The sequence below is a fragment of the Eptatretus burgeri genome, chromosome 13, assembly GCF_056783735.1.
Source record: "Eptatretus burgeri isolate ZD-2024b chromosome 13, Ebu_testis_v1, whole genome shotgun sequence".
Lineage (NCBI taxonomy): Eukaryota > Metazoa > Chordata > Myxini > Myxiniformes > Myxinidae > Eptatretus > Eptatretus burgeri.
The window spans coordinates 62785100-62808119 of NC_140973.1; the positions used below are offsets into that span (position 1 = coordinate 62785100).

Genomic DNA, 23020 nt, shown 5'->3' on the forward strand with positions numbered 1-23020 from the left:
ACACCTAAGAACGTATTAATGTGCAATTAAACAATAATAATAGATATAAAAAAGCAGAGATTAACTTATATTTGCAATGTAATTGTAACATTAACATACCAATGTGATACTTCAAGAAATGTTAAAATTTTATATTGTGGAGAAACCTTTCAACAATGAGCAATACAGTCACAATGGAGCACAATGAAGCATGCAATGGAAATGTGTGTTTAATCACAGTAGAGGTTCTGCAAATAAAACCTCAGAAATAAAATACACCATGCGTTGAACACTGGCAGATCAATTAGCAAGGAGATGAGATAAGACCATAATATTGAATCGTTTACTTAACGTGGCCGCTGACAAACCCACCATTGTGTGGAATGTGCTGCGCTTCTGTGGAAAAGAAGATGTTTGGACCCTTGAGCTGGAACAGCGCCCAGGACTTAGCACGAAAGTTAACCCCGTGGAAGCAGGCAAGCGTCACGTGATGCCCGTGCAGTTCCATTGTGCCACCCAGTAGCTCGGCGTTTGAGGGCAAAGGACGTGGGAAAAAAAACAACTGGCAGCCTGAGATGACGTGCAATACGGCTGGCCAGTGCCGATGCTGGGCCATATCAGATGTGCCGCCTTTGGTGAGATCAGGATCAAATGTAGAATGGCAGGGTTAAATCAAAGCACAGATGAAATTAAACACAAAGGCTTAAGTTTAAGACTTCAAGAACTTGAGGTCATAACTGTCACAATCAGATTGTTCATACAACTAACTTTAACCATCTGTAAAAGCGTGTTCACATTTTAGAACATGCAATGGAATCAAATAGAGCCACACTGTACCAGATTCTTCGGAGGCCTTCTCGGATACAACCAGTGAGACCTTCGCAGGCCCGTAAAGCACAGGGCCCCATGTCGAAAACACCCGTTTGCTCGTATCAAACTGCTGAGTAAAGAATTCCTGAAGCTTCGTGCCAATCTTGATCAGGTCGGGCGTCGTCGATCGAGAGATCATTACTTGAAAAACATTCCACGAGAGGTCCCCGTGAACAAATATCTTCCTGCAGCAATTAAAAGATGAGGGGAAAAAAACCCCCAAAAACATGATGAGAACAGGGTCATCAGTTGGAGAAATTTGAAAATCTAAAGCCCAGCATTGTCATAAAGAATAATTCATTGAAGCAATTTGAGTCGAACATGTTGAACAATAAGGTGACGACCCAACCGAATGCCACCAAACTTCACATGGACAGGCTTTGTATTGTACATCAGAACCTGCCTGGCCATCCGACTTTTATCGTGAAATCACTAATAAATAATAATATACAATGAGAAATAAAATCTAAGGCACCACACACTAAATTCAAGCACAGACAGGGTTGGGGTATGAGAAAACCCAGATGAGACTGAAGCTGTTGGTGGACGAGCAGGTAAAGAGGAGACAAGCAAGCAAAGAGGCGACGAGCAGGTAACGAAGGCACACAGCAGGGTGACGAAACATTACGAGCAGGAACAGGACAAAGGCAGGCAGGAACAAGAGAAGATAGGCAGGGAGGCAGGAAAGAAGGCAGCGACAGAGCAACCGTTTCTCCTCCAGGTCATCCAACAACCCTCTTGGCGCAATCCCAATTCTCCTCAGACATGACTCTTCCTCCTGGCTCTCGTGAGAGATCTCAATCACTCCGCCCTCTCAGAAAGCTGAACTCAGCCCCTCCAGAGCCGCTCATGACCCCACCCTTTGGGAGGTTATCCAAGGCTCAGGAGGCTACAAAAAGCTCTCCTCACTCAAGAGGCGATCCAAGCTGCGCCCCTATCTCTCTTTGCTTGGACCTTACTTCAGGTGCCTCATCAGATGGGACATGCATTAAGTTTTATGTATTATTGTCTTAACCTTAATCCCTAACTATTTATGACAATGCACCACCTTCCGTATGGTGCCCATTTAAACAGACAATTCTTAAGCGATGTTTCCCTTATTAATCACATCGAGATTGGCTCACTATTCGTACACAGACCATACATTTATTTTTTCTCTTAGGCAATATCTACCCTCCCCCCCCCCCAACAAACGAAATATTAATCCACAATCAAAAAATAATCTGTGATAATAAATGCATGTCATTGTGTGTGTGTGTGTGTGTGTGTGTGTGTGTGTGTGTGTGTGTGTGTGTGTGTGTGTGTGTGTGTCTCCTCTATAAATCCAAAACCAGGAAACATTGCTGCCCAAAACTTTGCAAGCACACTAAAGCAACTCAAGGAGAGTGCACAAATGCAAATTGGATATTTGGGGAAATTTCAACATCCCTTTTGAAGATAATTAATGGTTTGCTCAACATCACAAACCAAGAAAAAGCCTTTCCAAGATGGTGGCGTAACATTGTTGTCAATCTGCTGTCACCTTGGAGGGGTCTTAAGCCACCATTTTGTTTTGGCCTGCTCAAAAAGGCCTCGACTTGGAACAGGTGACAACGATTTCTGTACAATAAAGTGGTCAAATTTTTTTTTTCTTACTTTCCTCACTTATATCATAGAATACCTAATGTTCACACCGCAAACTGCTGTATACATTGCTTCTGTTGTTGCTACAGTTTTCTAATCAGGAGCTTGGCGTGATGTGATGCACTGTATGATTCAATTGTCCACGATGAACTCTCACAGACTAAAGTATGTCATCGAAATCTGTCTTCGGATCTGAGAATCAAAGTTCGTGGACTAATTAAGTGTTGAAATGTGGAGAAGTGAAATCTGAAAATTTAAAGAAATTTGCCATCGTTATAACTAAGCACATTATCTTTAAGCCAGGCAATGCTCCCTCCTTCTCCATATTTCCACAAGTTAATGTGAAATTGTCAAAGCATTGCACTAAACTTTTTCTATTGTTTGGACAATTGTATTGAGCGAAGAAAAGATAACGGAATGTGCCCAAAGTGTAACTTCATTAAATGTGTAATGAAGATAATTAAGCAGCAGGACAAGTTTGGCTGCGAGATGGCTGCGAAGGCTCCAGCGGAGCGAGAAGTGGGCATGGCGACCGCGGATGGGTTCTCCATGGGGAAATACCTAGAGTTAGGAAGGCAAAATGAATTAAATTAAAGATCAAATTAAAAGAACAATTAATATAATATGAGGATAAGAATGAGTAAAGCAATAGGACAAGTGAACACGAGTTCAAGAGAGAATTGGAAAAGGTTTACAGTGGCTACAAAGCAATGCTTGTTGAAAAAAAAAAGAAGAAAGCAGTGCAGAAGACTCTAGCTTCTTCCAGAACGTTGAAAGGCCTCAAAATGATGAAACCACAGCATAAACGTCCTCAACAACATCAACACCAACTCCAGGACCAGCACCAAGAAGAAGTGCAAAGAAGAAGCCAGCATGTCTTCTTGTGGAATTGTCAGGCATGGAGGAAAGGGCAGACAACCCTGAGCATCTGTCTGATCAATTATCAACACCATGCACCCCCACACCATGGCAGGATGACTGCAAGGTATGCACACTCGCTCTAAGCTGTCTTTCCTGGGTTCAAATTTAAACCCAGCTATAAACTGTCATCCTGATGTTTCACAGACAGGGTGATTAATCAATGTGTGTGTCGTCCTTCAAAGATCCCTTTGTGGTGTCCTTTGTGAAGAGTAGGGGAGCTATCCCCAGCATCTTGGCCAAATTCCAAACTCCTCCTCCAACCTTCAGGGGCACTGCATCAGCAGCACCGTCACACCATCAGTCAATGATGCTATTTACGGCCGACCTTATCTGCATATGAAAAAAAAAAAAGAGGACGACAAGACCCCAATGGAATGTGTAATATTTTATTGCAATAATAGTTTAATATTATTACAATAAAATGGTGGAGAAGAGGTGAGTGGAGAAGAGGATGAAGGTGAAATAGCATTAGGATTTGTGGACATGGAGAAAGCCTATGACACCACCGAGAGAGGTGGTGATGGCGAAACCGAGATGGATGGGAGTGCCGGAAGCAGAAGTTAGGTTGGTGGAAGGGATGAACAAAGGGAACAAAGGGAAGAGTTTTGGTTGGTGCAAGGATTTCTGAGGGGTTCAGTTTGAAGCAGGAAAGCTCTCTCAGCCTACTCATGTTTATCATGGTGATGGAGCTGTTAAGCAGGAAGATAAACATGAGGGGTATTCTGAGGAGTATGTTATCTCTGTATGATCTGGCTGTTGCGGTGGAGAATAGGTGGGAGATGCAGGAATACTGGGGGAGGGGAAGGAGGCATTTTGGAAGCATGGGCTGAAGATGAGTATGGAGAACACTCGGGTGATGTGGGTCGGGCATCAGACAAAATTAATTAACAACAGGTTGGAGGGGAAGGAGATCAGGCAGGGAAATAGGTTTGAGTCTCTGAGGGGAACAGTGACCGATGATGATTCATGTGGGTGTGAATGTGTGGAGGAGGGTGTAGAGATTAATGTCAGACAGAAAGATATCAAGGAAATTGGAAGGGAAGGTTTTGATGTCTTGTATAATGCCTGCCTACCGTTATGGTCTGGAGACGGTGGCACTGACAGAGACACAACAGCAGAGGCTACAGGTTTGTGAGAACAACTGGGTCAGGAGGACTGTGTGAGTGAAGAGGGTGGATAGAAAGAGGATAGATGAACTGAGGGAGAAGATCGGTGTGCAGATAAACTTGACAGGGAGATTGGTAAAATGCCAGCTGAAATGGGCAGGACACTTGGAGCGGATGGGGGAAGAAAGAATGGCAAAGAGAGTGGATAGGTTTCGGAAGCAAGGTTGGAGGAAAAGAGGTAGACCACGGTTGAGGTGGGAGAATTGTGTGAGGAGGGATATCAGTAAGGTAGGGGTGGTTGGAGAGTGTAGAGAGTTGGCTGAGGACAGAGGGAAGTGGAGGAGTTTCATGGCCAAGGCAGGGCAGAAGCTTGGTGCCATTGAAACCCACCCCTTATAAAGGGAGGAAGAGAAGAAGACGAAGAATATTTTAATTAATTTACTCTTTGAAAAATTTCCACAATTTCATTTTTGTCAGGAACGCATTCCCCCTTTCATACATCAAGCCAATTGGATTTTGACGTTCGATTTACAATATCTTGATTGAGACTAGGTTTTCCAGAAACGCATCTATGACGTAAATAGGGAAGTGGCTGTATGTAGATATGTGCGTGCGTGCGTGTGTGTGTGTGTGTGTGTGTGTGTGCGTGCGTGCGTGCGTGCGTGCGTGCGTGCGTGCGTGCGTGCGTGGTAATACAGCATAAAATACCATTCTCTTTGCTAACTCACCTTCCTCCCTCACCTTTATCTCTCTTTTTCTACCACCCCCCCCCACCCAATTCTCTCCCACTCTCTCTCTCTCTCTGTCCTATCCTCATGGCCCACCCCTCTTAATAAAGAGCAGCAGTCTCCTCCCAAACCTCTCTCTCTCCCCCCACCCTCTCTCTTTCTCCCAGCCTTCCCTCCTGGAGTGTTTATTAACGTGTGGTGAGGCGTCGCTCTCCTTTCACCCTTCCTCGCCCCCCCTCACCTGCACCGCCCCCCTCACCTGCCCCGCATCACCCCCTCTTCACCCCCCTCTCTCTCCCCACCTTCCTTAATATTCCCGTCAGCGAAGCGATGGGATAAATATAAAAGAGCAGCCATTAACTTCCATTTGCTGTTATGTAATTGTACCATTAACAAACCATACTTGGCTGATCAATTTCATAGTTAGATATACACGTGTTGGGACCTTCCCCTTCACTCTCTAAATTCCTTTGATTTCATTGCATTTTTGGATTGTATTTATCAATGACCTTTCAACAGCCTTTTTGGAGAAGCTCCTGCACAACTTTATGGCAGAAAGCTCCTCAGCTGCTAAAATGGAGTTCTTCATTGTGGACTGGGCATCTTGCATCGAACCTTAATGAAGGATGCAGTTTGGATTACAGGCCTGGGAGTGTGCAATTTTCCGAGAGGAAGTCCATAATCTATGCAGTCCTTTTTGGATCCTATGTCTGTGTCAGGCTTATCAACAAGCTGGTGCATGTATTTCCATCTGTTCCCAAGTAAGTTCATTGGGTGTTAGTGCTTTAATGCACAACACCCACCCGCCCCACTTCCAACACCTCACACTTCTTTACATAACCTCCCATATCGAGTTGCTGAACACACAGCAACAACCACCACCGTTGCAAAAATCCGAGGCAATCTCCGAGGTTTCCAACAAAATAAGGCAAGTTGCAATTGATGACGGAGACACACAGTGTGCCAAGATCCACTGGGAAGGTGTATCCGTGCCATCGTCAAAAAGCTGGTTCATCGCTCCAGTTTAAAAAAAAAAATTAAGAAAACTGCGAAGTAGGATGATCTCAAATTTTTTTTTCAGCATTGCTGTCGACAATGTGGACAAAAAAAAAACAAACCCACCAAGTTTGAGTCTCCTCGAAAATCACAGTCAGCTCGAAAATAATTTGCATTATGCATCGAATCAACGATAATAACCTGAGGTTTCCATTGAGATAAGGTCGAGTTGAGTTCTGCAAAATAGTCATAAACAATGCCTCCTCTTGGCTTCCCATGAGCATTTCCCAGATGAAAAATACTTTTTTTTCAAGAATAAGCTGCACATTTCAATGTTTTCTTTTCATCCTCCCACAGCTCCTCCCTTTCCACATTGCACTAAGAATGTTTAATCTCTCAAGCAGCCGAAGGAGTTGTTGCAAAACAGGTGGATATCAACCAAATATCCTTTAGATAAAAGATGCGTCATCGTAGGGAAGAAATTCCTTTGTTCGCTTTGTTACGACACCTGATGTTATCCCTTGTTCAAAACACAACTTTGGTTTGAATCACTCATCTTAAACTTTCCTTCTTTTCTCATCTTCCTTTTTCGTGCACTCCCATACTTTATGACTTCTCTTTATCAGAGTATTCGGAGCATTCTCATTTTACCTTACATAAAAACTCCTCTTTCATTGTCCGTACATTCCTCTAACCATCTACGTCATCGCCAAGTCTTAAGACAGGAAAAGCAAAGCCATTGTATTGTACAGGGACACACGTTTTGTCTGTCAGTGTAGAGTCAGAAATGGACTCTGGGTCCAGCGTGACCTTCCACTCATCACGAAGCTGCAAGTCCGCATTGCTAAAGATCCCCATGAGGATGCTCGTGCCCATGTAATCCACCCTGGCCTCTGTGGAACCCAGGGTAATCTGCACACGATGTTTTGGCTCCTGCAATGGGTGCTCCGAGAGGAAGGCTGTGGAAATAAAGTGAGGAAGTTGCTGCGTCATCCCGCATCATCAAACAACCTTAGATTAAAACTGTAAAATTTGATTGGAGAAAATTGAGCATTAACTTTGGCTCTCACCAACAACCTCCAGTGTATTGACACACACCGTACCACCAACCACACCACCTTTGGCATCCAGTTGGGAACTACCAAGTCCAACCGTCATTGAAATGTCTCGGTCGTTCTCGCTCCCCACTGAGAGACGGCCCTGGCTTCTGAGTCCTTTGGTGTTCCACCTGCGGTGGCAAAGCAGCGGATCAGCCAGAACCAAAACTTAGCGATTTAAAATGAAGTTTGTTTTCTTGTTTCAATCATCATGCACTTGTGAACCTCATCATGGATGATGCAGCTGGTGAAGTGCCCTTGCATTCTCAAACCCGCACAACGAAATAAACCTCGTGAAAACTATACAAAATACTCCATCATAGTGATTGGGGTTACTTTCTCGGATGCAAATCCAAGGATCTTATTAATTTTAATGAAACATTAGTGGATACACAACGTCTTGATTCTAACTCAGGTCTTGGTCCACTGGTTCTCTTTGTGATCTTCAAACACTCGGTGGCATTGCCTTCTTTCCCCCTCCTCCAAAAGCAAACATCAGCATTTGCAACACATACGTGGTGTTTCCCATCGCGTTGCTCATGTTCATCTGAACGTTCAGCTGCGAGAAGTTGATTGCAAACAGCACCAGCGTTTCCCATGGAGCGCTCTGCTGCCCGCCCGCCTTACTCTTCCCCTCTGAACCTCGTGAGGAGGCTGGAGTTGATGTCTTTGTGTGAGAGTCTGAAAAACAGTATGCACATGAGTTTGCACCAGTTTATTAAAGACGGCAATATCAATGATGCAATTTCTTTTTGGATGCAATAACCCTCGGAATCTCAAAATAAAGTCCAATATGTACGTAAGCAGGGAACCACACAATGTATCCAACTACTCTGCGATTCATCACACACAATGACTTCAATTAATTTAACACTTTGGAAATGCATTTGATGAAGACATTTAGTGAACCAAAAATCATGGTGCCCGTTTTGTTTCACCGACTGCCTTCCATTGTGAGATGAAGCGAACATCAGCTGACCGGATGTGGACAAGAATCATAACTCATGAAATCGAGACAAATAATTTAGTTGCAGTCAAACAACATGAAATGAGATTGTAACGGCTAAATAAATTCAAGGCTTCCAGTTCGGGGTCTGCTGCACATGTTGGTTCCATCGGCAGTTGCTCTTTTCATTTCAAAGCTAGGTTTCCTGGACCAGATCCATCATGTCTTTCTGTTATATTTACCTCTGTCACCAAAGGTGGATGGAGGTTATGTTTTCACCCTTGTCTGTCTGTTACTTGCGAAAATCGAAGATTTTTCAAGTACTGTATCTTGATTAGTCTTGTGTGTTATTCTGACTGTCTGTATGTATGTATGTATGTATGTATGTTTATCACAATTTTAAGCCGACTTGAATAAAAACTTGAATAGCTTTTGTGGTCAAAAGGTCAAAGGTTAACAACTTTGTCGAATTTCTAAAATCCACAATTTTCATCTGATTTATGGAATATTTGAAGAGGATTTGCATATCAGGTCACTGAATTCAGCTACCAATTATTTTTGAGATCAACATTGGCTAGATTTCTAAAATTGCCAATTTTCAGCCGATTGACTTGAAATTTTAAGAGTAGTTGTGTATTTGTTCATTGAACTCAACAACCAATTATTTTTGAGGTCAACATAGGCCAAATGTCAACAACTTGGGTGCAATTTCTGAAATCCTCAATTTTCATCCCATTGTCTTGAAATTTGAAGAGAATTTGAAAGTCAGGTCAATGAATTCAACAAACTAGTATTTTTGAGGTCAATATAGGCCAAAAGGTCAACATAGGCCAAAAGTCAACAGAGGACAAATTTCTAAAACTGTCAATTTCCATCTGATCGACTTGAAATTTGAAAACAGAGTTGCATATTTGGTCACTGAATTCAACTAGCCAATTATTTTTAAAGTCAAATTTGTTTTATGGATTTCACAAGTATCGTGCTCTGTATGATATCGTTCTTGTTTGTTTGTTTGTTTGTTTGTAAACAAAATATCTCAAAAAGTTGTGTATGGATTTGGATGGCATTTGGTGGAGAGCTTGGGTATGTGACAAGGACAAAATGATTAGATTTTGGTGAATATCCGGATCCGAATCTTGATGCGAGAATTTTGAAAGTAATTTTTCACCACTTAGAGATAGTCACAAACGACATATTTTTATTTTTAATATACAATGTCAAGGCTCGTATAAGCACTAACACAGAACATATAAAAATAGGGGAGCAGGAGACAAGAGGGGTGAGAGAGGGAAGCACAAAACAGTGGGGAATAGCATGAGGAGATCTGTGGAAGGGAGAGGGGTGGGGTGGGGTGGGTACATGGGGTAAACATGGGGTAAACAAGATGGACACTACATGAACTTTCAGGAAGGAAAGCTTGGAATATGAAGGAGGTAGGTTTGGGGTGGATTAACGGGGGTAGAAAAGATCATGGTTTTGGATGGGGGAAGATAAGAGATGGTTGTGAACAGCTATTTTGAAGACCTGGAGGGAAGAGTGGGATTGAAGAATGTGCGGGAGTTTGTTCCAAAGGTGGGGAAAAAAGATGAATGAAACAATTAAGGTGAGCAGTGATTCTTGGTTTGGTAGTTTAACCAGAAGGGGGTTGCTGGCGGACCTTGAGCGCCCTGCAAAAGTGTTGGTGGGACAGATAGCAGACAGAGCAGTCGGGCGGGGGGGGAGAGGTCGGAGAGGAGACAGTACAAGAAAGAAAGACCACCAACCTGCCTATGATGAGAGAGTTAGAGACCCAAAGACTCAGCCTCATTGCGAGAGATACCAATGATCTTAAATGCCTTGGTTTCCACAGCGTTAAGCCGAGAAAGGTGAGAGGCGGGAGCACCATCCCAGATGGGAGAGTTGTACTCCATCAGGCTGCAGATGAAAGCTTTGTACGTGGTCAGGAGCTCAGGTGTGCCAAGGACAGACTTTGCACGACGGAGGATGCCCAGTCGGCGACTGGCTTTGGAGGCCAGCTTGGAGATGTGGCTTTCCCAGGAAAGATCAAGGCAGATATTGAGACCCAGAAGCTTGAATGAAAGGACTTCTTCAAGAGGATTGTTGATAAAGTAGATGGGGGGGGGTGAGGGGGGTTTCCAGATGGTCCTTTTGGAGAGACAGTGAGTGTGTGAGATTTGTCAGGATTTAAAAACCTGTTCCAAGTGTTGAACCAGCTTGTTATTTTATCCAGATCTGCAGAGAGTGGAGAGGCTGCTGCTTGCTGATATGAGGGATGACAGATGGTGCAGCAAAGGGTGGAGTAATCAGCAAAGAGATAAAGAGGATTTTCCAGAGAGTTGGAGAGATCATTGATGAAAAGGAGAAAAAGCACAGGGCCCAGCACACTACCTTGAGGAACTCCAGCCTGGACATGAAGAGATGATGAGAGAATTCCATTAAGGGCCACACGTTGACTGCGACAGGAGAGGAAGTCTGCGAGCCAAGAGTGGAGATTGCCTTGGATACCAAAGGAAGAGAGTTTGGTGAGCAGGGCGGGGTGCCAGACTGTATCGAAAGCACGCGATGTCCATCATAGCATAATATCTCAGAAAGTTGTGGACGGATTCAGACAGAACTTGGTGGATGAGTTGGTTAGGTGACAAGAACAAGCCAATTCGATTTTAGTTCAGGTCTGAATCCAGATCTGGCCTATCAGTGGGTTACCAAAGGTAAACTAATCAGTCTGGCAGAGGTATGCTCTCTCCAGAGTGCCCTTCTAGTTTGGTCCCTGTGTTGCTGTTTGTGTTTTTGTCCAATTTTACATGTTAAATCGTACAGTACCTGTTGTGCTGTATTGTCAAATTTATTTTTGTGTTGCTCAAGGCCAAGTAACCTGTTTGGACAGCGTGTTCCTTGTTCCGCTTCTTCCCCCCCCCCCCCCCAATATTATCCTTTCTGACTCCTCGACGCTATCCTATTCACTCTCCTTGCTTAACAAGCAAAAACTATTTTCACTCAAAAACATGGATTTCAATCTGTTTGTAATAGCTTCTGCTTGTATTTCCTGGACTTCATTCCAAATCTCTTCCTTTTGTCAATACAGTAGTCCCCAAATGAATCTTCAGTGAATGAAACACTTTCCTTCTTCCTTTAAAAGCTTTTAAATACATTTTAAAATGTTTCACCTTCCTTATTTTTACATCATGAGCACTCTACATGTGCTTCTTCTTCATGAGGGAGCTATTCCTCTTCTTCACAAATAATATTTTCCAAAACTCTCACTCACATAAACGTTTGGTTCATCAACACTCCTCCAGTAACCACCTACAACATCATCCTCTGTGCCTTCAACAATAACTATTTCCACCCATCCCATGACCTTTGTCTAAGCCTGGTGTTGGCTTAGTGGTTAGGGTGGCGGCTTGGGATCCCAGGGTCCTGAGTTCAACCCCGTTGGCTGCTGAATTAACACCAGGGAGTTGACTCAGCCTGTCATCCATCTGAGGTCGGCGAAGTGAGTACCAGTGTACTGGTCCCGGTGTATGCCCCGGTTAGAATAGGTGTACCATATCCCTGTGTGTCGTAAGAGGCGACCAGGGTTGGCGTCAGGAAGGGCATCCGGCCATAAAACATTGCCTCAAGAAAAAGCCAAACCCCTGCACAGCAGGGAAAAATGGCTGTAAAAACGGTCATTATCCATGACCTTCGTCTCTGTATGTCTAGAATGTGAATCTTGAGAAGTCCAGTTTGTGGAGGTTGTCTGCTCACGACATATTCCCCTTCAGGTCCTTCAGGTCAAAGCACTCCATGTCAGTACCCTCAGCCACATCTCCTACAAGCCGATGTCCTTCCAACCCCATCCCTCTTAAGTATCCCACTCTTCATCATCCCCCCTCACTCACCACCTCCATTCATTCGTTCCTCTTTTTCCCCACTTGTGGAAACAACTCCCAAATGCTCTTCGATCCCATTCTTCCATCCAGGTCTTCAAGACAGCTGTACACCACTATCTCAGATCATCCCCCAGCCAAAACTGATCTTTTTGAGCCACGCGAACTCCCCTGAGACTCCCAGATCCCTAGTTTGTCGGTCTTCATCGATTTTGTCCCTCTGCCCTGCTGTTGGAGTCACCACCCTTTCTTTCTTCTGTTCTTTTTGTTCTGTTGGTTCCTGATCCATTCTGTGTTCTAGCTCTTCCACAAACCTCAACTTAAAATAGCCTCATCAAAATTACTTTGCATTTTCAAGAAGTTGTGAGTGGCCATAAGTTGTGTGGCCACGCATGTGCGCGCACGCACGCACGCACGCACGCACGCACGCGCACACACACACACACACACACACACACACACACACACACACACACACACACACACACACACACACACGAGAGTGATGTAAAAGTGTGATGTTCCTGCAAGTTCCACAGTAAACATTTCATGTCAATAAGGAGATGCTGAAATAACATTTTACTTCACATATCGTCTGACCAAAGCAGTTGATCGATCAGAAAAAAAATGTTGGCAAAATGAAAACAAACCTGCACGGTTGGCTGTGCTGGAATCCAAAGAGCTGCGTAAGCAAGTGTTCGAAGGTGACTTGAGGGTGCGGGGTGAGCTTAAGCCAGAAATGCTGAAGATGCTTGGAGATGGCGGAACAAATGGGAAACTGGAGGCCGTTGTCTGAGCACCTGCCATTGGAGCTGGAACAAGGATAGAAGGTTCCAGCCTTGGGTCCTGAGACTCCCAAGATCGAAAGTTAGCTCTACGAACAGACTCCGGGGAGAGGCGATGACTGGTACTGTCTGTTGACTCTGGAGTTCCTGACGACGAAGCTGAAATGTACGGAAGTGATGTTTAAGAAATCGAGATCCCAAACTCACTGGGTAAGTGACCATTCATTTGACATTTTTTGTGCTGGTGATGCACAATAAACAAAAAGTTATTTTTGCTGCACAAGATTAATTACTGAACAAATGGGTTTCCCAAGTTCTCACAAATTGCATGATATGCTCCACAGGGTTTTACCATCAGCAAAATGAAAGAGGACGCTTTTGTGGTAATAACAAATATCGGCTAAAAAATAATAATTTCTTTGCAAGATAATTAAAAAAAAATAGAACACCACATCGGTCTTTTTCACCAAGATAAGACAACAAGCTAGAGCCCACTCACTATATTACCATCCGGAATCAAAAGTTCATCGGCTGGTCATAAAGAAGAGAAACTTTGAATGCCAGAAAAACAAGATAATCTAACAAACATTTGTATTTCATGAATCAAGGAAAAGTGTGCTTACAAGAGATATTCACAACCGTTTGATCTCCCAAGAAGAGCCTACGGGCAATGCTACGCCGATACCACGCTTTTGGAAAGTCGAGCATCTCACTCAGCCGCCGCATGTCGTACTTGAAAGAAGCAGAACCAATGTCACAAACACCTAGAAGTGAAATGTACGGATGTGTTTCAACTCGAGCAATGGTCAAGACCAAAGCATGTCGAAGAAAGCAATGGAAGACGATATGTAATGTGCTCACCTGAGATATTGATAAGGGTGGCTTCACCCTTGGTGTTGCTCTTGTTTAGAGTTGACTGGGACTCATGAATGAATGGGGTACCGGCCTTCCTTGTGCGGGACAAGCTCACTTTCACAAACTCCAAATTGATACTCAGGGAATCTTTCCTGCCCGTCACCGAAGGTTGCTCCTCTGAAGAGGCATCGCCTGCGATTAAACGCAAAATGGTGGTGACATATTTTACAATCAAAACTTGGCTAAATATCCATGCCTGTTTTTAACAAATTAATTAATGTGCACAAAATAGACAAAAACCTTTGACAAATTAATACCAAAATAATTAAAAAAAACATGACTCGATGAAGGAATTAATGAATGAATGAACGAATGAACCTGGCATGCCAGCCTGTGCCATTGATCCGACATTGGCCTTCTGCTTTCCACCGTAAGGGTGGAAGACGAAGAGGGAGAAATCGGACATGCAGGCTGTGAAGCTCAGTCCACTGCAGTTTGGAGGCACCGAGAACTCGGACTGGCTGCTACAATGGCGCAGTCGGGTTTGTGACGCACTTAGGCCTAAAATAAACAGGAGAGAATTAAAGGAATGACTAAAATCGGCAAATGTCGTATTCTGCAACAACCATTCAAAGCAGTTTGATTGAGTCAATTTAAGTCATTATAATCAACAGGATTACAAATGAAGGACGTTTTTGCCCTTGTAATTGCATTTCACTTTTGATGAACAGCAAATACTTTGCAGGGCATGCAGAATCATCAGCTGGTCAGAAAGATGAGAAACTATCAACGCACAGAAAAACAAGATTGCTAACTTTACTGGGAATGGTATCGTGGCCAACTTTCGGGAGTTCCGTGCCACTGGAAGGTCTCGATTGCTGACCCCACCCTGCAATGCCACAGCTTTTCTTATGGCGATTTAAGCACCATCTGAACAAGTGGGGAAAAGAACATTGAAGGGCTACCCTGGTCACCTGGTGGGCCGGACTCCAGAACACCTCTGTTCTCCATCGTGGCTCGGTTCGAGGAAAACACCAGGTCTAGCGAGGGCAACTTGAGCAGGCACTCAACACGTGACACTGGCAGGCAACTAAAACAAATCTGTGATGGCTGTGGAAGGAGTGAAACAGAAACTATCGTAACTTGTGATAATTATTGAGAACAAAATAAGTATCACCAACCAACGACAACACCACTCTCGTACAATCTCTAATCAATACACAATTTTGTGGAAATATCAAGGATGTAAGAAGCGAGAACTTAAAACGAGACAAGCTTGAATACATTTTCCCCTGACAGATGAAAATTTTTTTTTTTTTAAACAGCAGAGACATTTGAATAGCAATCACAATGTACAAACAAACAAACTTCAAATCACAAAAATGGACTACAAGAGAATGCCACCAAATGTCAAGGCTTAAATGAACTCTTGTACAATCACAACTAAATGCACAAAAGGTAATGTTTCAAAAGTAAAAAAAAAAAAAAAATGTTGTTAGTCACGATAAATAGGTGTGTATGGGAGGGGGCGGGGTGTGTGTGGGGGGAGGGGGTGCATGGGGAATGGTGCATGCCCAGGGGGGGGTGGTGCTTTCATAGGGAGGGGTTTGTGCACAGGGAGCATGTATGGGGGCAGGGAGGCCATATGTATAAATTTTATATTACATGCAACAAATGGATTGCATGGATTTAAGCATTGTCATCACCTGCACACGAACGTACACGACCACATCAACAGGAAAGGATGTGTAGGCATTTGCCGAAGCGGATACAAGAGAAGTGGCTGTCTCTTCATGTGGATCTGCCACATCAAAGTGACCCAGTTCTTCTTCATTGTGGTGAATTTCAGCTATATGGAATGCAAATGAAGTGAAACAGCAAGAATCAAGTGGTTTAGTTGATCATGCAAACGAGTAAATACACGAGTGTTTGATAAGTTCCTTGTCAGTAATAAAATGAGGCGAAACTCGATGGACAACAGTTAATGTACAGCATGAGAATTGTTCTCGCCTCATTTAGTAAGGGCCCATCAACGTAATAAGTATACAAATGGAGGAGAGTTGGATGTGATAAATTGTGCCACTCCAACTGTAATATGTCCATAGCCCTCAAGACAACTCACATTCAGCCATTTCAATGGTTATAAAATGAAAAATGAAAAGCGTCGCAGACCACTAAAATTGGCAATGTGCAGTATTTAAGTGGGTTTGCAAAAGCTTCTGCATGGACAAGTTTAAAGTCAGTGCTGTTCTGGTTTAACAACCACATCAGAAAAACTCAACAGTATATGTAAACCTCATGTGCAATTTCATACATTAATAGGAAAAAACGAAAAATAGGGTCAATACCCCTGGGTGCTCACCTGGTAGTGGCTGGATAAGAAAACCAGGGAACCACTGATAGGCGTCGATGATCCAGAAAATATGTAATGGAGAAGAATGTAAATACCCATGAATTTTTTTTTTTAACGCCATGAACAAACTTTGGTACATCATGGGTGATGAACATTGTGGTCAAGTTTCATCGGAATTGTGTGTGTGGTTTCTGAGAAAAAAATAGCACCGCAAAGCGGGCATAACCCCTCAGCCCCTTGACGCAAACCAATTTCAAGATGATGGCCATATTGAAAATCGCAGCACGCCCATTTTCGAAAGGAACCTTCCTCTACTCAACCTCAATACACCCAGCAAAAATGGTTTAATCGGACAAGGCGTTCTCCTCAAAATTGACGGAAACCAATATCAAGATGGCTGCCGTGGCGGCCACAGTGAAAATCGCAGCATGCCCATTTTGGAAAGGAACCTTCCCCTACTCAACCCCATTATACCTCGCCAGAATCAAATCAATGTGTGAAGCCATTCTCAAGTTATTGTCCGGAAACCAAATTCAAGATGGCTGCTCTAGCCGCCATATTGGACATTGGATTGCGCTGAATATCGAAAGGAATCTTCCTCGAGACACCCCCATTATATCACACAAAAATGAAATCAATAAGTCAAGCCGTTCTCAAGTTATTGTCCGGAAACCAATTTCAAGATGGCTGCCCTAGCCGCCATATTGGATATCGGATCGCACTGATTATCGAAAGGAACCTTCCTCGACCCAGCCCCAACACACCCTGCAAAAAGGGATTTAATCGGACAAGGCGTTCTCCTCGAAATCAACGGAAACCAATTTCAAGATGGCTGCCATGGAGGCTACATTGAAAATCGCAGCGCACCCATTTTCGAAATAAACCTTCCTCTACTCAACCCCAACACACCCTGCAAAAATGGATTTAATCGGACAAGGCGTTCTCCTCGAAATTGACGGAAACCAAAAGTTGACAGACGCCCGGACGGAGGGACGGACGCCCGGACAACGCCTATGACGACAATACCCCTTTTTCAGCCCAATTCGGGCTGAGGAGTAAAAAGCAAAAACCTCTTTCTTTCTTCTTTGGAGGGGAGGGGGAGGGGAACTCCCCTCATAAACTCCCTCCATAGACCCTCTCAGACCACGATTTTTTTAATGCCATGAACAAACTTTTGTACATCATTGGTGATGAACGTTGTGGTCAAGCTTCATCAAAATTGTGTTTTAAGTTTTAGAGAAGAAGCTGCAAGTGTTTATGGACGGACTAACTGACGATGCACAATCCCATAAGCTCCCCGAAACTACGTTCCAGGTGAGCTAATTAACAAAAAGCACAGAATCGAAAAGTGAGAAAAACAAAAATCTTTACATGGCAAAAATTAAACAAAATAGTAGGAGGAAAAAATACAGAATAAGCAGAATAGGGAATAGGAAGATGCAGGAATGAAAAACAAGTGGGAGGTGAGTGAAGAAAAGAAGAGTGAACAAGAGGGTTTGGGGGGGGGTGAAAGGAAGGCAAAAGTGTGGAAAAAATAGGATAAGCTAGAATAAGAGAAGATGAAGTAAGGACCAAAGACAAAGGAAGGGCGGACAAAGGAAGGGCGGACAAAGGAAGGGCGGACAAAGGAAGGGCGGACAAAGGAAGGGAGGACAAAGGAAGGGAGGACAAAGGAAGGGAGGACAAAGGAAGGGAGGACAAAGGAAGGGCGGACAAAGGAAGGGCGGACAAAGGAAGGGCGGACAAAGGAAGGGCGGACAAAGGAAGGGCGGACAAAGGAAGGGCGGACAAAGGAAGGGAGGACAAAGGAAGGGAGGACAAAGGAAGGGAGGACAAAGGAAGGGAGGACAAAGGAAGGGAGGACAAAGGAAGGGAGGACAAAGGAAGGGAGGACAAAGGAAGTGAGGACAAAGGAAGGGAGGACAAAGGAAGGGAGGACAAAGGAAGGGAGGACAAAGGAAGGGAGGACAAAGGAAGGGAGGACAAAGGAAGGGAGGACAAAGGAAGGGAGGACAAAGGAAGGGAGGACAAAGGAAGGGAGGACAAAGGAAGGGAGGACAAAGAAAGGGAGGACAAAGAAAGGGATGACAAAGAAAGGGAGGACAAAGAAAGGGAGGACAAAGAAAGGGATGACAAAGAAAGGGATGACAAAGAAAGGGATGACAAAGAAAGGGAGGACAAAGAAAGGGATGACAAAGAAAGGGAGGACAAAGAAAGGGAGGACAAAGAAAGGGAGGACAAAGAAAGGGAGGACAAAGAAAGGGAGGACAAAGAAAGGGAGGACAAAGAAAGGGAGGACAAAGAAAGGGAGGACAAAGAAAGGGAGGAAAAAGAAAGGGAGGAAAAAGAAAGGGAGGAAAAAGAGAGTGAGGACAAAGAAAGGAAGGACAAAGAAAGGGAGGACAAAGAAAGGGAGGACAAAGAAAGGGAGGACAAAGAAAGGGAGGACTAAGAAAGGGAGGACAAAGAAAGGGAGGAAAAAGAAAGGGAGGAAAAAGAAGGGGAGGAAAAAGAGAGGGAGGAGAAAGAAAGGGAGGACAAAGAAAGGGAGGACAACGAAAGGGAGGACAAAGAAAGGGGGGACCACAAAGGAAGCGGGGAGACAAAGGAATGGGGGGGACAAAGGAATGGAGGGCAATGGGAGGGAGGATAAAGAAAGGGAGGACAATGGAAGTGAGGAAAATGGGAGCGAGGACAACGGGAGGGAGGACAACGGGAGGGAGGACAACGGGAGGGAGGACAACGGGAGGGCGGACAAAGGAAGGGCGGACAAAGGAAGGGAGGACAAAGGAAGGGCGGACAAAGGAAGGGCGGACAAAGGAAGGGAGGACAAAGGAAGGGCGGACAAAGGAAGGGCGGACAAAGGAAGTGAGGACAAAGGAAGGGAGGACAAAGGAAGGGAGGACAAAGGAAGGGAGGACAAAGGAAGGGAGGACAAAGGAAGGGAGAACAAAGGAAGGGAGGACAAAGGAAGGGAGGACAAAGGAAGGGAGGACAAAGGAAGGGAGGACAAAGGAAGGGAGGACAAAGGAAGGGAGGACAAAGGAAGGGAGGACAAAGGAAGGGAGGACAAAGAAAGGGAGGACAAAGAAAGGGATGACAAAGAAAGGGATGACAAAGAAAGGGAGGACAAAGAAAGGGAGGACAAAGAAAGGGAGGACAAAGAAAGGGAGGACAAAGAAAAGGAGGACAAAGAAAGGGAGGACAAAGAAAGGGAGGACAAAGAAAGGGAGGACAAAGAAAGGGAGGACAAAGAAAGGGAGGACAAAGAAAGGGAGGACAAAGAAAGGGAGGACAAAGAAAGGGAGGACAAAGAAAGGGAGGACTAAGAAAGGGAGGACAAAGAAAGGGAGGAAAAAGAAAGGGAGGAAAAAGAAAGGGAGGAAAAAGAAAGGGAGGAAAAAGAGAGTGAGGACAAAGAAAGGGAGGACAAAGAAAGGGAGGACAACGAAAGGGAGGAGAAAGAAAGGGGGGACGACAAAGGAAGGGGGAGACAAAGGAATGGGGGGGACAAAGGAATGGAGGTCAATGGGAGGGAGGATAAAGAAAGGGAGGACAATGGGAGTGAGGAAAATGGGAGCGAGGACAACGGGAGGGAGGACAACGGGAGGGAGGACAACGGGAGGGAGGACAAAAGGAGGGAGGACAAAAGGAGGGAGGACAAAAGGAGGGAGGACAAAAGGAGGGAGGACAAAAGGAGGGAGGACAACGGGAGGGAGGACAAAAGGAGGGAGGACAAAAGGAGGAAGGACAAAGGGAGGGAGAACAAAGGGAGGGAGGATGAAGGGATGACAAAGGGAGGACCAAGGGTGGGAGAACAAAGGGTGGGAGAACAAAGGAAGGGAAGACAAAGGAAGGGAAGACAAAGGAATGGAAGACAAAGGAAGGGAAGACAAAGGAAGGGAAGACAAAGGAAGGGAAGACTTAGGGAGGGTTGACAAAGGTATGGTGGACAAAGGGAGGATGGACAAAGGGAGGATGGACAAAGGGATGGTGGACAAAGGAAGGGAGGACAAAGGAAGGGAGGACAAAGGATGGGAGGACAAATGAATGGAGGACAAATGAAGGGAGGACAAATGAAGGGAGGACAAATGGAGGGAGAACAAATGGAGGGAGAACAAATGGAGGGAGAACAAAGGGAGGGAGAACAAAGGGAGGGAGAACAAAGGGAGGGAGAACAAAGGGAGGGAGAACAAAGGGAGGGAGAACAAAGGGAGGGAGGACAAAGGGAGGGAGGACAAAGGGAGGGAGGACAAAGGGAGGGAGGACAAAGTGAGGAAGAACAAAGGGAGAAAGGACAAAGGGAGAGAGGACAAAGGGGGAAAGGACAAAGGGAGAAAGGACAAAGGGAGAAAGGACAAAGGAATGGAGGACAAAAGAATAGAGGACAAAAAAGGAGGGTGACAGAGATGGGAAGTGGCAGAAAGCAGGAGGGAGAAAGAATAAGTTTGATTGGGGGGGGGGAGGAGGATAAAAGGAAGATTGAAGAGGCATAAAATTCAGGAAAGAGGAAAAAGTAAGAAGATAACGATTTGAATTTCTGCAGCATAAGCAGATTGAAAACAAATATAAGTTATTTAGACTCTTAAAAGGAACAATTTTGAGAAAATAAAAAGTGAAAATACATGAATTGGTGGAGGTCTGGCTGATTTGGAATATATATTATGCTCTCGCACACAACACTGTCAATCAAAATCGAGCTCCTCCACAAACATCAACATTGTAGAGAAACAAGTGAAATCCTTCATTACAGCGCGTGTGGTGAATCAAATGAGTACACTAATGTTAAAATATGCAATTTATCCTTTTTCAGTTGAAAAACAATTAAAAAGTGTACTTAATATTTGAAATGTAAAAATCTTGTTATTATTGTGATAAGCACCTTTATATATAACAGAAGGAATGAAATCGTTCGATACAGCGTGGCAGGGGGCCGCAAAAGAATGATTGTAAGTAAATTTCAACTACTAATGCATGACGAAACACTTGTTTATGGCTAATATTAAAGAGAATGATGGCATAAGAATGACAGCTTTCTGCGTTCGGCTCGAAATGCCATGGTGGACGGAAATGACGTCTTTCGTTCGTTCGTTCGTACATGAGGGGAGCGTTTCTTCGTTTTTTTTCCGTCAAGCAATAAATTTAATGGTTTTCACATATATAGCACATTAGTTTCACAAATTTCCATTGAAATACCCGGGTATTTCCGTCAATTGTCGCCATTTCCGTCGAGGTTACGCACTGCATCTACCGGACGGCCGTCATTGGCAGTCTTGAGGAACGTGGGGGGGGGGGGACACCGGACCCACCGGAGACGTGGTCGACGACGCCGGGGACATTTCAAAGTCGGTGCAATTGTATACAGCGCACGCGCTATAAAAATAATTAAACAATGTTTAGTGCACAAAGATGTGTTCCAAGTACAACAAAGCAGCAAGTACTGAAAATGCATAAATATTTTGCAATGCAAATGTGATTGTGTTGTGAAGAAGCAAAATCATTACTATGAGGGCGCTGGTCGATGGGTGTAATGGGAATCAACTCGAGTGCTTTCTCGAGGAAATCCAGGAGACAGGGACTGATCACCATCTCTTTTGGCAGGGACTGTAGGGCGACCCAGGCATACAGCTTGGCAGATTTAAGGCCACCTCCTGCTTTAACCTTGCCTGCATACACAGTAAAAAAGGCCCATTTGGCAGTGCTCAAAATGCATTTCACCCACATTCAATGACAAGAAGTTAGAAATTTTTTTTAAAAAGCATCGCTACCGAGCATGATAAGGGCAACTGGTGTGATGTGGATCCAGAGGCACGGTGTGTGCAGATTTTCATGGACAAAAACTTGGTTCGGACTCAGCTTTATAAAGCTGGAGGCCAACAAAATCTATGTCAATCTTCTCTTCCTCCAACCATTGAAAGACTTAAAATTGATTTTGTAACAATTGTGTAGCACTGTCTTGTCAGCTAAAATATCAAGGAGTTGAAGATACCTTGCACCTGTCTAAGTCTTTTCCCGAAAGGATTTCAATGAACCGTTCCAATCAATTCAAAGTCATTCCTGTAAAACATTGTTCTTACTTTTTGAAACTTTACTTCTGCTTTCCCGAGTGAGGGACGGTGCAATATAAATTTATAATTGGATATAGATTTCCAAGGGCAACATATGAGATAGAGATTTGATAAGGCAGTTTTCATATTTTCTTGTCTCTTATTAAATCTCCAGTATGGAGGAATGAGAAAAACAAATCGGACATCACATGAATAACAATGACGTAAGGATTCATAACAACCAACAACCTTTACATTAATTTGGCCTGCCGAACCGTCGCTTCACTGATGGGTTTAATCAAAACACCATGTTGTACTTAACAAAAAATTGCAGGTTTATCTGTGAGTGTCAATGAGGATGTAGAATTAAAACAAGTGAAAATAATGTTTTTTATAAGACGTAATTGTTGTCATGGTTGCTGTGGTTGTTGTTGTTGTTTGTGTTCTTCTGTGTACTTTGATATTACTTCGAGGAGAATGTACAGTATTAAGATAGATAATTTTGCGTGCTCCTGTGTCATTGTAAATGGTTCCTGCTGTCGTAGAATAATAATTTAAAAAGTGTTACCGTTGGAACCGCTGCATTCATCTCCTATTTCCATTTCTTATTCTTCACTCACAGAAAGGGCTTTTAAAACAGGCATATTCATGATCAAACGCGCACAACATCTTGTTCAAAGTAAATGGATTATTCGCTTTCTAACCAAGTAAATCAAGCCTCGTGTTGGCTTAGTGGTTAGGGTGGTGGCTTGGGATCCCAGGGTCCTGAGTTCAAGTCCCGTTGGCTGCTGAATTAACACCAGGGGGTTGACTCAGCCTGTCATCCTTCCGAGGTCAGCGAAGTG

The 23020-nt window shown here is 44.0% G+C and overlaps 1 protein-coding gene across 7 annotated transcripts in view; it reads right to left on the reverse strand.

Moving 5' to 3' along the window:
* Positions 1-23020, reverse strand: part of BLTP1 (bridge-like lipid transfer protein family member 1) — a 357046-nt gene that overhangs the window by 39312 nt on the left and 294714 nt on the right. For all 7 annotated transcript variants that reach the window (XM_085852760.1, XM_085852755.1, XM_085852759.1 and 4 more), the window contains 12 exons: positions 21633-21794; positions 15482-15624; positions 14750-14885; positions 14154-14336; positions 13782-13967; positions 13544-13684; positions 12786-13079; positions 7836-8001; positions 7294-7451; positions 6984-7182; positions 817-1034; positions 352-609 (listed from right to left, as the gene is read on the reverse strand). In XM_085852760.1, the coding sequence (XP_085708886.1) occupies positions 352-609; positions 817-1034; positions 6984-7182; positions 7294-7451; positions 7836-8001; positions 12786-13079; positions 13544-13684; positions 13782-13967; positions 14154-14336; positions 14750-14885; positions 15482-15624; positions 21633-21794 (2244 nt within the window). The remainder of the gene's footprint in view (positions 1-351; positions 610-816; positions 1035-6983; positions 7183-7293; positions 7452-7835; positions 8002-12785; positions 13080-13543; positions 13685-13781; positions 13968-14153; positions 14337-14749; positions 14886-15481; positions 15625-21632; positions 21795-23020) is intronic.